This window comes from Macadamia integrifolia, unplaced genomic scaffold (genome assembly GCF_013358625.1).
Source record: "Macadamia integrifolia cultivar HAES 741 unplaced genomic scaffold, SCU_Mint_v3 scaffold1799, whole genome shotgun sequence".
NCBI classification, from domain to species: Eukaryota; Viridiplantae; Streptophyta; class Magnoliopsida; order Proteales; family Proteaceae; genus Macadamia; species Macadamia integrifolia.
Window position 1 is genome coordinate 61768 of NW_024868359.1, and position 13572 is coordinate 75339.

At 38.1% G+C, this 13572-nt stretch overlaps 1 protein-coding gene across 1 annotated transcript; it reads right to left on the bottom strand.

Annotated features, from left to right (window-relative positions):
* Positions 1–6885: 6885 nt before the first annotated feature.
* On the bottom strand, positions 6886–12801 carry LOC122064870 (phospholipid:diacylglycerol acyltransferase 1-like). The gene is made up of 6 exons (XM_042628651.1): positions 12574–12801; positions 12123–12406; positions 11045–11372; positions 9264–9523; positions 8050–8545; positions 6886–7333 (listed from the first exon to the last, which is right to left on the bottom strand). The coding sequence occupies exons 1-5, from the start codon at positions 12772–12774 to the stop codon at positions 8059–8061; spliced, it is 1560 nt and encodes a 519-aa protein (XP_042484585.1). The 5' UTR covers positions 12775–12801; the 3' UTR covers positions 6886–7333; positions 8050–8058.
* Positions 12802–13572: the final 771 nt, after the last annotated feature.

A 13572-nucleotide genomic window follows, 5' to 3' on the forward strand; every position in this document is an offset into this window, starting at 1 on the left:
CACATGAACTATTATGTAGAAACGCGACCCTAAAACAATGTAGAAGATAATGGAAAAACAAGAACAAGCCATGCACACAGATTTACGAGGTTCGGTAAGATTGCCTACATCCCCGGTGAGATGAGATCCTACTTCACTATCAATGGAGAATGGGTTACAGCGCTCGACTCTCACACCTCTCAATATTGCTTGCATTACAGAGAAAGAAACCCTCACTACCATGGTTTTAAGTATTAGTGCATATCGTGCCGTATCGGCCGATACGTATCTGTGTCGGTAGGCATCGACACGATACATACCGATACGATACATGAAAATTTTAAAACCCTTATGTATCGATACGTATCCTACGATACACACCGATACGCACCGATACACCACCAATACACACCGATACGTACCGATACTCTATGAAAAATTCAAAATTAAAGTCGATACATACCGATACACACCGATACGTACCGATACGGTCATAAAATGGCCAAAATGGGTAATTTTTTAGAAAAAACATAATTTTTTGAGGTGTTTTTATTCCAAAGTTGCTACCAACCATTTTTCTCTCTAACTAAAGTGGAAATCAAGGTTGGGAATAAGGATTTTACATTTATGGGACAATTACAAACCTTGGATTCTTAGTGTGATACTCTTAATTTACTGTTTATGCATAATACACGTTATATATAACTTTTTTTAACTATTTTTTATGCAAAAATATATAAAAAAAGTGTTTCCTATCCATTTATGTGCGTATCTTTAGCGTATCTTAGTGTATCTCCGATACGATACGATACCCTCCGATACGTATCTTAATTTTGGCCGACCGATACGACGACCGATACCGATACTTTAATCCTTGCTCACTACAAATATATAGCAAAAAAACTATAATCAGGAAAGTACACAATTACCCTTAAATAAAAAAATTTGAGCGGGGGGTTGTGCCTCCCTACACCTCCTGCTATGCAGTGGGCGTCTTGCCCCCCTTGCAACCCCCATGACCTGCTAATCGGCTAGCGGGACCACCATCCTGCTTGTCGAGGCGTTGTACCAGTACTCCCTGGATTAAACTACGATAGAATACAAGACATCGTACACCAACAATCTCCACATTGGTTTGAACTCTATCGAGCCTCCTGTAAAGATAACCTATAGACGTCTTCATCCTCGTACATCATCAGAGGTACAAACCCGCACCTATTTTTGTGCATCTCTCATCTTCAATAATGAGTAATATCAATCAAGTCCAAACAGGACTCGAACTTCTCTATAATAACTGGCTTCGTAAACATATCTACATTATTTAGATCTGTATGAAATTTTCTCAAGTGAATACTGCTTTCTGACACAAGCTCCCTGATCTTATGAAATCTCACATCAATATGCTTTGTCCTTGCATGAAACACCTGATTTTTTGTAAGATGTATGACACTTTGACTATCACAATGTAACACTGTACCTCCTTGCTCCAACCCCAACTCATGAACCAGTCCAGCCAACCAGACTCATTCCTTGGTAGCCTCAACTACCGCCATGTACTCTGTCTCTGTAGTGGACAATGCAACTGTAGACCGAAGCATCGCTTTCCATGATATAGGTCCACCAGCCAATGTAAATACATTCCTTGTAGTAGACCTCCTCTAATCTAAATCACCAGCATAGTCATAATCAACATAACCCGTCAATTCTATGGAACTTCCCTTGCCACTAAACATAACACCTATATCTTTAGTCTTGCTCAAATATATGAAGATCCACTTAATTGAATTCCAATGCTCCTTCTCGGATTACTCATGTATATGCTAACAACACTGACTGCATGAGACAAATATAGCCTGCTACAAGCCATAGCATACATGAAACTCCCAACTACGCTAGCATAAGGGACATGAGACATTTGCTCCACCTCCTCATATGTTGTAGGGCATTTCCTTTTAGATAACTTGAAGTGGCTAGCTAACGGATTGCTAACCGTCTTAGCCTTTTCTATATTGAAACACTCCAGCACCTTTTTAATATACCTCTTATGAGTTACCCAAAGTTTACCTGCATTTCTATCTCTAAGGATTTCCATGCCAAGGATCTTCTTAGCGGCACCAAGATCCTTCATCTCAAATTCAGCACTCAACACAGACTTCAGAGAGACTATATCATATTTGTTCCACAGCAATGAGCATATCATCAACATAAAGCATCAACAAAATAATGAAATTATCACTTGACACTTTATAATAAACACAACTATCATACTCACTTATTGTATAGCCAATCTTCATCATGTGGGAATGAAAGCGCTTGTACCACTGCCCAGAAGATTGCTTAAGACCATAAAGCAACCTCTTAAGCAGACAAACATGATCTTCCTTTCCCTGCACCTTAAAACCTTCAGGTTGCTCCATGTAAATCTGCTCCTCCAAGTCACCATAAAGAAATACAGTCTTCACACCAAGCTGTTCAAGCTCCAAATCATACATGGCCACCAAAAAAAGTAGTACCCTGATTGAAGTGTGTTTTACCACTGGAGAGAATATTTCATTGTAGTATATCCCCTCCTTATGTGCATAGCCCTTAGATATAAGTCTAGCCATTTTTTTTTCATTTGGGTTTTTTCACAATCTCCCAATTCTTGTTCTTCTACAGAGACTCCATTTCCTCCATCGTAGCTGCCATCAATTTATCATGTTGTGCATCACTCAAAGCATCATGATAAGAAGATGGATCACCTGTACTTACAGTGAGGGCATAGACAACCATGTCCTCAAACCCATATCTCACAAGTGCTATATGAGTACGCTTCTCTTTATCCTTTGCTACAATATAGGGAACTTTTACTACTTCCTGTTGTCCTAGTAAGTCTTTTGATGACTCATTCTCTCTTGTTGTTTCTGACTCACCTAACTCTACCTGCACAGTAGAACCTTATTTATTTCATCAACTGCTTATGAATTGCAATTTGACTTCAACATATGAGACTCATCAAACACAACATCCCTGCTAACTATAACTTTCTGTGAACTTGGATCCCACAACTTGAATCCCTTTACGCATTTCTTAAAACTAAGAAAGATACATTGTTTAGACTTTGAGTCTAACTTGGAACGCTGCTCACTCTCAACATGTGCATAGGCTGGACAACCAAATATTTTTACAATAGAATAATCTACTGGTTTTCCTGTCCATACCTCTTCGAGAATTTTATAATCAATCGCCTTTGATGGAGACCTGTTGATGATAAAACATGTCATATTCACTGCTTCTGTCTGAAATCTCTTGCTCAACCATGCATTCAGCCTCATACTCTAAGCTCTTTCTATAAGTGTTTTGTTCATCCTTTCAGCTACACCATTTTGTTGTGGTTTATTTGGAACCGTGAAGTGACGTGTAATCCCTTCAAGTTTGCACAATTATAGAAATGACTTGTACGTGTACTCCCCTCCATTATCTGTTCTCAAGTATTTAATTTTCTTTATTGTCTTCATTTATACCTCATCCTTCCATTCCTTAAATTTAGTGAACACCTCACTTTTATGTTCTATGAAGTAGATATAGACTTTCCTTGAGTAATCATCAATAAAGGTCACAAAGTATTCTGCTCCACCTTTAGATTTTGTTGTTGAAGGACCTTATACATCGATGTGTATATAATCAAGCACACTTGTATTCTTATGTTTTACAATTTTGAAACTAACCTTCCATTGCTTGCTTCCCGAACACACAATACTTGCAAAAGTTCAGTTTACAAGTTTTCACTCCCTTCAACAGTTTCCTTTTATGAAGCTCCATTAATCCTCTTTTTCCCATATGTCCTAACCACATATGCCACAGATAGGTATCATCTGTATCAGATCCGGCATATGTAGTCACAGATGCTCCACCTGTAATTGTGCTCCCTATTAGTCTGTATAGGTTTCTAGTTAGTTGTCCCTTCATAACAATCATGACACCCTTAATAATTTTGAGAACTCCACCTTCTACTATGTACTTGTAGCCACTTGAGTCAAGTGTCCCCAAAGATACTAAGTTTTTCCTTAATTATGATACATGTCTCACATCTGCTAAAGTTCTTATTATCCCATCAAACATCTTGATTTTGATAGTGCCTATCCCAATGGTCTTGCATACAACATCATTTCCTATTATGACAGATCCACCATTATATGGTTGATATGTATCAAACCAATCCTTATGTGGACACATGTGATATGAACATCCAGAGTCTAAAATCCAAGAATTAAAAGGTTGATTATTACCTGATGATATAGAGAGTACATCTCCATCATCTCCATCTGAACTGTCAATCACGCTAGCTTCCTCAGATGCCTTATCTACACCTTTTTTCTTCAAGTCCGCCTTCATCTTCAAGCACTCTCTCTTTAGATGACATTCCTTCTTACAATAGTAACAAGAGACTTTTGTCTTTGCCCCTTTTGATTTTGATCGAAACTTCCCAGATCCCTTCTAATTTGATCTCCCTCTTTCTTGCCCATTGTCACATCCGAAAAGACCTTCTCCTTGAGATTTTGTACTACTGACCTTCTTCATTATATCATTGGACATGAGGACAACCGTAACTTCATCCATCTTAAGGGTCTCCTTCCCGTACAAGAAAGTTGTTACTAGGTGATCATATGATTCTAGGAGTGACGACAACAACAATAATGCATTGTCTTCATTCTCAATCTTAACCTCTAGGTTTGTAAGTTTACTTACGATCTGATTGAACATGTTAAGATGCTCTAGTAGATCCGTACCTTCCTCCATCTGTAGAAAATACAATTACTTTTTCATGAACAACTTGTTCATTAAGGGCTTCGTCATGTAGATGCTTTCAAGTTTCGTCCATAACTGCGGTGCAGATTCGATACCCACCACCTATTGTAAGGCATCATCAGAAAGATTCAATCGAATAGCACTTACTGCCTTTTCCTCCATCTCTTCCCACTCTTCGTCAATAATTTTTGCAGGTTTCTTTGACTTCCCCAACAACATTTTCGTCAAACCCTGTTGTATCAGAAGATCCTTCATCTTTTGATGCCAGAGGGTGAAATTGTTCTTCCCATTGAACCGCTCGATAACATACTTGACATTCAATCTCTTCCCTACCATCGTGATAGTAAACCCTAGAAAAATGAAAACCTAGAGCTCTGATACCAATTTGTGGAAATGCAACCCTAAAACAATGTAGAATATAATGGAAAAACAAGAACAAGCAATGCACACAGATTTACAAGGTTCGACAAGATTGTCTACATCCCCGGTGATATGAGATTCTGTTTCACTATCAATGGAGAATAAGATTACAGCGTTCGTCCCTCACACCTCTCAATATTGCTTGCATTACAAAAAAAGAAACTCTCGCTACAAATATATAGCGAAAAAAACCCTAATCCAAAAAGTACACAATTGCCCTCAAATAAAAAAATTCGAGCAGGGGGCTAGCCCCCCTGCACCCCTACTATGCAGGGGGCCTCTTACCCCCCTTGCAACCCCCATGGCCTGCTAACCGGCTAGCGGGACTGCCGTCCTTCCTGTCGAGGCGCTACACCAGTATTCCCTGGATTAAACTACGACGGGATATAAAACATTGTACACCAACATATTATTGGCGCTATAGTGGACTTTAACACACCTTGTTTCCTATCTAGGTCAAGTCAAATTGCTTGTGCATTCTAAGGGCAAGATAGGACAATACCATGTGGATCAATGGCAATCCCACTCTGTATTTGAAGTCTCAAGACTCTCAACTGGATCAACAAATTCTAACATTCAATAATAGAAAATAAAAATTTTAACAAAAATTTCAGATTAATCGATTGCAATCCTGATATGACTATAGGAGAAAGAACATCGATACAGTTACACATTATGAGTCACTTTGAATAGAACATAACCTGAAGTAAAATAATAGCATTAAAACCATCAGCCTCATTTAAGCCAGTCCCAAACAATTAGTTCAAACTCCAGATGCAAATGCTAGCAAACCACACTGAGAATACAGAGATTTTGCCAAATCATAAATTTTGAAACTCATTGACAGCCATGAATGCAACACCATAGTGTAGAGTCTTCAAATAGAGCAGCAGCAGTAGCACCGCAAATAGTCGATCAGAGTTGCAGGCTTGCAGCGGTGGCCAAAGTTGTTGCAACGGTGGCTGAAGCTACAAGTTCTAAACCCTAGGTGACTGTTTGCAATCCTTCGATTTAGAGTCTCCGATTCTTAGGATTCCTCTAACGGAAGGCAAAAGGTAAAGTTTGAAACACTAACTTTTTTAACAAATTTTATAAATAACCAAATTATTCGGATATAATTATGTTCTTCAGAATTTATCGTGACTTTTAAAAAGATTCAAAGTATTGGATACTTTTTCTGATTTTTATTTTCAATTCGGATTCGGACAGAATTATTGATATTATTCGGAATGATTATGTTCGATTATTCACCGAATTTAATAACTAAGCTCCAGACTCGAGAAAGAATCCAAGGCCAAGAGGACATGCCTTACAATTGTTTATCGTTTATCAAAGCTGACATGGTTAGGAAGGAAGGAGACTGTCGAAGATTAAAAATTATGACCCAAATAAAACACTAGTCAACAATCCAGTACTGGGTGGAAGTAACATAAAGGAAAGGAAATGAAATTTGGGGGCAAACGAAAGTTGTTCTTACGATTACCAACAACCCATGCATAACTTACTCGAATTTCTTAGATAGTAATTAATTATATTTTTATTTTTCAACCAAATTCATTGGATATGAACAAGAAAATATGATAAGTAATCTATTTGAAACCTTCAGTTACAATACTAGGTAAGATCTTTACTTTTTTAGTTATATAGTCATGACTACAAACCCAAGGGGTAACGCAGTTGGTAAGCAATAGGCACATCTTGGGCCACTCACACGAGGTGTTTAGATGTTGACATTTTCTTCTGTACTTCCTGACTGACAACCCCCACACAGATGTGCGGACATCATTGAAAAGAATAAAACAAATTACGACTTAAAAGTACTTTACAATTGAAAATTTTAAGTTAATGGTTTTTATCTAATAACCAGAGCTATAAATAACTGAAGCCATTCAAGCTTGAGGAAAATACAGAATTCAAACTAAAATAGGCACTGACAAGAGCAGAGCTCACTTTCTTTGGTAGGAAGATTATTCCACGAGCCTCCCTTTCTCTGTCTGCCTCCTGATGCCAATTGAACAATAAATTACAAGTTGATCGAGCTCAAACGCTCTTTTTTCCCCCTGTCAACCTGCTCATCTTGCCAGCTCCAAGAAAAGAGGGTAAAATGAGAAGATCATGCATCTGCCACAGCCCTGGTTTGAAATCCCTACAGACCAAAGCATAGAGAGAAGTTGCCATTTTTCAGTGGTAGCAGAAACAATGATGGGCAAAAAATCATGAATGCAAAACTGGAGGAGGGGGTGGGGAGAGAGACATGAATAAAAATTGAGATTACAAGCAACAATACGAAATGGGTGTGATAATCATTTGGGAAATAAATACATAGAACATAATTCAGGATTGGAATAAAACACCAAAATGTTAACAGCGTTTTGGGCATGGGTGGAACTGAAATAATCTGGGTAAACAAATTCATTGAATTAAATGCATATCAAAAACAAAATTTAAATATTTTGGCAAAACTACACATATGTGGCATAACTTAAGCTACGCATGGAATTGGCAAACTATGTAAACTTTCCATAGCTACTTGCGCCACTTGAATAATGTCTAGGCGAGAGCCCACAGGCACAAAAGGAACAGTCTGCTTATAAATGCACAGTAGCAGCTATATATAAAACTATGTATTTCTGAGTTGCCGGCATAAGTTACGCCGGAAGCTCCTCTCTCTCTCTCTGTATGCGGTATAAAGGCAGAACCTTTGGTTCCAAAATCCCACTATATTCAAATGTCAAGTATTGTATACCTGTGTGGATGGGATACATTCAGTTTCAGCACCCCTTTCCAAACCACCACCCCCACACCCCCCCCCCCCCAAAAAAAAAAAAAGTCTCAATAAAACCAACTAGATCTGGGTATTACCTGCAGACACTATAGCAGTAAATTGATTTTCTCGGACCACTTGAAGATATCAGAGTAAACTCGCTCACCACCTAAGTCTTCTCCTGTAGCCCCTGCTGCAACTCTCATTATGTCCTCAATCAATGCAAAATTTCCCATTATATCAACATGAGAACCACTCTGCGTGCCCCGGCCTTCCAGAAAATTAGCTGGAGGGGCATGAACATACTCCCTTATGTAAGTTCGAATGCCTGATGGATTGAAACGGGTTTTACCACGCCAACCTTTTGCACACATGAAGCCAGCACTAAGAACAGGCACAGTTTCATCTCCATTCACTGAGAAGACTCCACCTTTGAGACAGCTACCGTCATTTTCACCATCAGCTGAGGCATCAATCTGAAATGGAATGTAACATTCAGCAGCAGCTGGAATTGACTTGTATACATATGCTCTTTCTGTCGGGACGCCAACTCCATACATAGAATAGATCTCCACGTCAGGAGCATTGGGTAATCTGCAAAAATTATTCGAGAAGATGAAAGCAGCACTGATTCATTTTCTAACTGGCTTTAGCTAGTCATTGAGAAAGTAACTACACACATCTGAGATAATAAAATAAGCAGGTATCTGACTGAAAATGCAATTTGTAGGAAACGGTTCTCCCAAATTTGCAAGATGCTCTAATTATTGTCCCTTATATTGCCGATATTTTGCTAGGTTATTTGCTCTCAAAGATTGTGTTTCTAGTTGGCAAATATCCAGGAGAATTCTCTATTCTACAGTTTAAAAAAACTTCAACAGTATCTTCTTTGTCAAAGTTTAACAATTTCCCTTATATAAAGGTGTATCAGTGACTTCCATGCTAGGCATCAATACCGCAAGACATGGGCAGTAGCTTCAAGCTGTAGGTCCAACCTCCTGGCACTTCAATTTAGTTGAAGTGCTAGTTCAAGCAAATTGAAAAATTTTCAGAGAATATTTTATTTTAAAGTCTCAAACCAGTGTATGACAAGAGACGTGTTTTCAGCTAATTGGTGCATACCACTGATACAAGGCATGTACCCATACCTTTGAGGCACGACTAGAAAGGCCATTTTCAGGCTCATATGCCTTCGAAGACACCAAATGAATCTATTCACTATCAATGATCTTCAATAAAAGAGTGAACACCTATTCCTTATATAATAAGAACTGACTAGACTAACAATATAACTTATAATGCAGATTCTCACTTTGTTTCCAAGGGATTCGACCAATATTTGAAGTGATTATATTTAGGGTCATCCAAATCCTCAGCAATCCCATATGAAAAATGATCATCTCCCCGTTTCATCATCTTTGGGGCAATGAAGTGAAGCAGATCCAAAATTGATCCAGCAGTGTAAACTTTGTAGTCCACCACTGCGTTAATACCTGCCCAGCCCATATCATGATACTCCGTCCATACATCATGACAGGTCATGTTTGCTAGTTTACTACCCTTAACAGCACCCTGCACATAAACAAACAGCTCAACATGTAAAGGCAAGCTGGTGAAGTTACTGATTCAAAGAACAATGATTTCTCAATCAATAGTTGAGGAAGGAAATAAGAGTAACAATACTATATCAAGTATGTCATTTGAATTTGTGACAACTAAGATAGCCTTGACATAAAAAGAAATGAATGGATTTCGCCCAAAATGCACAGAAATGAAAAAAGGATGCTGCCCAACAGAGCAATCATCTGCCATTACATGACTAGTTGGCTCTTTTTTTTTTCCCAAATAAATAATTCATTACCAAAAGGAGAAAGAGATGTAAGGAGCCCCTAAATAAGGTGGAAGAGAAAAAACATTACAAGAGAGCAATACAAAGCAAAGCAACAGTCGAGGAGAGAGGACAGAGGGCTGCATTAAGAGAGGGGAAACCCTAGGAAACAATAATAAGCTTGTTCCTTGGGAAATCATCAACACTACAAGAGTGTAGACACAAAACCTTAAAACGATGTAGAAAATAAAGGGAAATCAAGAACAAACAATCACATAATAAAAACACATTTACTTGGTTCAGCAAGATTGTCTACGTCCATGGTAAGATGAGATCCTGCTTCACTATCAATGGAGAATAGGGTTAAAGTGGACAAATTGGACAACATTAAAGTCACCTCCTAACCCCCAGAAGAGGGGACAAACCTGCGAAGTGGTATGGTGAAGGGCACGCCATTACATAGCTCTCTTAGAGGAACAATTAGAGGCATCAACAGCAATGAAAAGAAAACTATTTTTACTAAGGGTATTGACCTTTGTCAGGGGAAATCGTGTTACTTGGCGGAGTATGAAATAGAACACGGTTGCTAGATCCAGTGTTGAAGCTAAATACAGAGCTATGGCTCACACTGCTACTGAATTGTTGTGGGAGAAGTCTCTTTTACAGGAGTTTGGATTTTCTACTACTAAACCAGTTGATATGTTTTATGATAACTAAGCGGCCATCTATGTTACAAGCAATCCAGTATTCCATGAACGGACCAAACACATTGAGGTTGATTGTCACTTCATCAGAGATGTTATGAAGCGATTGATGGCTACACTTTCTGTTCGTACTAGCATACAGTTGGGGGATATGTTGACCAAGGCGTTATTTCGGCCTACTTTTCTTGAAGGGTGTTCCAAGTTGGGTATGGTTGATATATATGCTCAAGCTTAAGGGGAGCATTAAGTTCTCCTATGTGCTACTGCAGGTATATTTGTCATACCCTGCAGTAGAGTGTTCTGTTACATTTCTTTAAGTTCTACCACATGTACCAAAAGAGCATACTTGTCCTCTCTCTCGGCAGTACCCTACTGCCCTTCTTTCTTCATCTTTTCTTCTTCTTCTGAATGGTTATTCCATGTTCTATCCCATCAGAAGAAGAACAAAGATCCAAAATAAAACATTGACAAAAACAAAAACAAAACTCTTAAAAAACAAGGATCATTTGAAGCCAGTGTTTCAAACCAAGCAGAAAGAAGATTTTAAACTAGAAACATTACCCTAAAATCTGTCCAATTGATCTTGGAGGAATCCATTTCTGCCACAGCTTTCCCGAATGATATTATCCTTCCATAATTTGCACTTTTTGTCTGAGTGACCACATTATCTGTCATGTTATTGGCTGCAACTGTAGTATCATTGTTTCTGTGCTTTTTTGAACTACATATATATCCATCTTCAGGTGACCAATCAAGACCACCCCAAATGGTATCTCCACCTTTTGGTATCATTGACATTGTTGAATCCCAAGTGCGGGTCATCCGCATTACATGTTGCAGAGTTTGGAGACCAAATACATCCTTGTCCAAAACACCAGGTGCAATTGCCCTGCATAGTCACGATAATTATAATTACATCTGTATTATGGAGAGGGGAATAGCATGCACGTTGGAGCTGTTAATACTAACATGGACAACAAAAGAGACCAAGGTTCAAAAGTAAATACTTATAGTGATTCTAACATTAATAGTTTTATTAACTTCCAATTTTTTTAAGACATATTAGGGGTTAAGTTTTTGGGTCCTAGTTATCGGGCTACAGTCCATTTTATGTTTAATGCAAGGAATAGTAAGCAAATTGATTCTTAATGAATAACAGCATTATGCATGTCTTAATAAAATATTTTATGTTTCTGAGTTGTAATGAACTAGGCCATCAGAAAGTAAATAAACATATCAGTGCTTATGATTGTGTCTCATTGAATGGAAATTCCTAGTCAAGATATTTCTCTTTTTCTTCTATTTACAAGCTGGAGATCCTTGTAACCCTGGAATTTTTGGCTGTAGCTTGACTCTAGAAGTGTACTTGGTTGTAGCTAAGTAATGGTTCTCTTGCTACCTAAATCAGACAAGTTTTACAACTTTTGTTGTTACGTTTGAGTTGTTTTAATATATCTTAATAACAATTTCAGAATTTCTACAATTATTGAATCTTTGTTGTTGGAAGAAGGCAATACTTTGAGGAAATTAGCACTTTCCTCAAACATGAACCCATTAACTGCAGGCAATTTTATATTGTCCTGCATCGAATCCATAACACAATAAAATACCTAAAATTGCATTGTCAAGCAAAACAAACCTGGCAACAGCAACATCCTTAGCTTCGGCAGAGAAAAGTCCCGCGACTGCTTTTGGAACACCCAAAAATGGCCCAGCAATGTTCATCACTGCCTTTATATGCTTAGCACACCAGTCTGGTCCCCCACCACCACCCATTGGAGCTGGTGACTCAACCCACTTCATGAAATGCAAAAAATACAGAACTCCCATTGAATGTGGAACAACCACAGCCTTTTTCCCACCATTTGTATTCACCATGAGTTCTATATTGCTTTTTATCGTGCTCAGGGTTTGGTCCCGTACCTAAGCAGTCAATTTTGATATACTTATAAGCAGATTTCATATAGATCCAGAAACTCAAACTGGGGAGGGGGGGGACAAAATTTGATTTCTTATTAAGGAAGAACCCACAAGCACAGAATGATGCAAACAAGAACGAAGAAAAGGAACTGTCGGAGTGAAAAGACTACCTCAGTGTTCTGGAATGAAAGTCTCCAATCATATGCAGCCATGTACATGGTTTTCTCCTCATATCCAATCCGAGCCAAATTGGCAATCAGAACTGCCCACACAAAATAGCCAGGAGCAAAGTAATCTGCTGCAACAAGTCCAGTGACAGGCCTTACTCTTACACCAGAAGGATCCAATCCAGTTTCATTGTCCATTGACATGTGCTCTACCCAACATAGAGGTCTACAGAAGATAAAAACAAAAGGACCAAAGAAACAATCTCTGAGTCACCGATTTCAAAGTTGTACTATAAAATTTAGAATGCAGAATGACTAATGAAGTAATCATAAGATGATTCATTGTGACTGATCTATTCAATGACATTTGATTAGAAAATAGTACTATTCAACAACATCACAAATATGGATAAGGGTTGAACATCATACAGTTCGAATTTGACAAATCTGCCAAATTCATTAAAGGAGGACAAACTTTTTCATGAACAATGTGTTAGATTTAGATTTTGATTCATAGTGGGCAATGACTAGTTGAAAGAACTACAAAATACACGATAAATAGTTAAGGAACATTAAAATTGCAATCATCTAAGAGAGACAAGTAGAAGGAGAACATTTAAAAATGTAATCATCTCTAATGTTTTTTTTTTCTTGGTAAATCATCTCTAATGTTGATGAACTAAAAACCTCAACCTAAAGATTTTGAAGTATTAAAGTGAGCCCTTTACCACTGCTTCTTTAATATCCTATTACTAATAGGACAACAAAAACGCAATTCATGGACAGATTTTGAGCACTTCACCACAACTACATCCCAAACTACTATGTGAAGACCAAGATACTGATAAATGATAATCAGAACTGCTTTATTTGTCAAATTCTTCTTTAATATTTGACCCTAACCTCCGAATTTCAAGATTCCAGTTACAAAGTAACTGTGATCAATTCTTGAGAACATCCAATAAAAAAAATTACTTATGTCCAAAAACCGCGGGGGGGGGG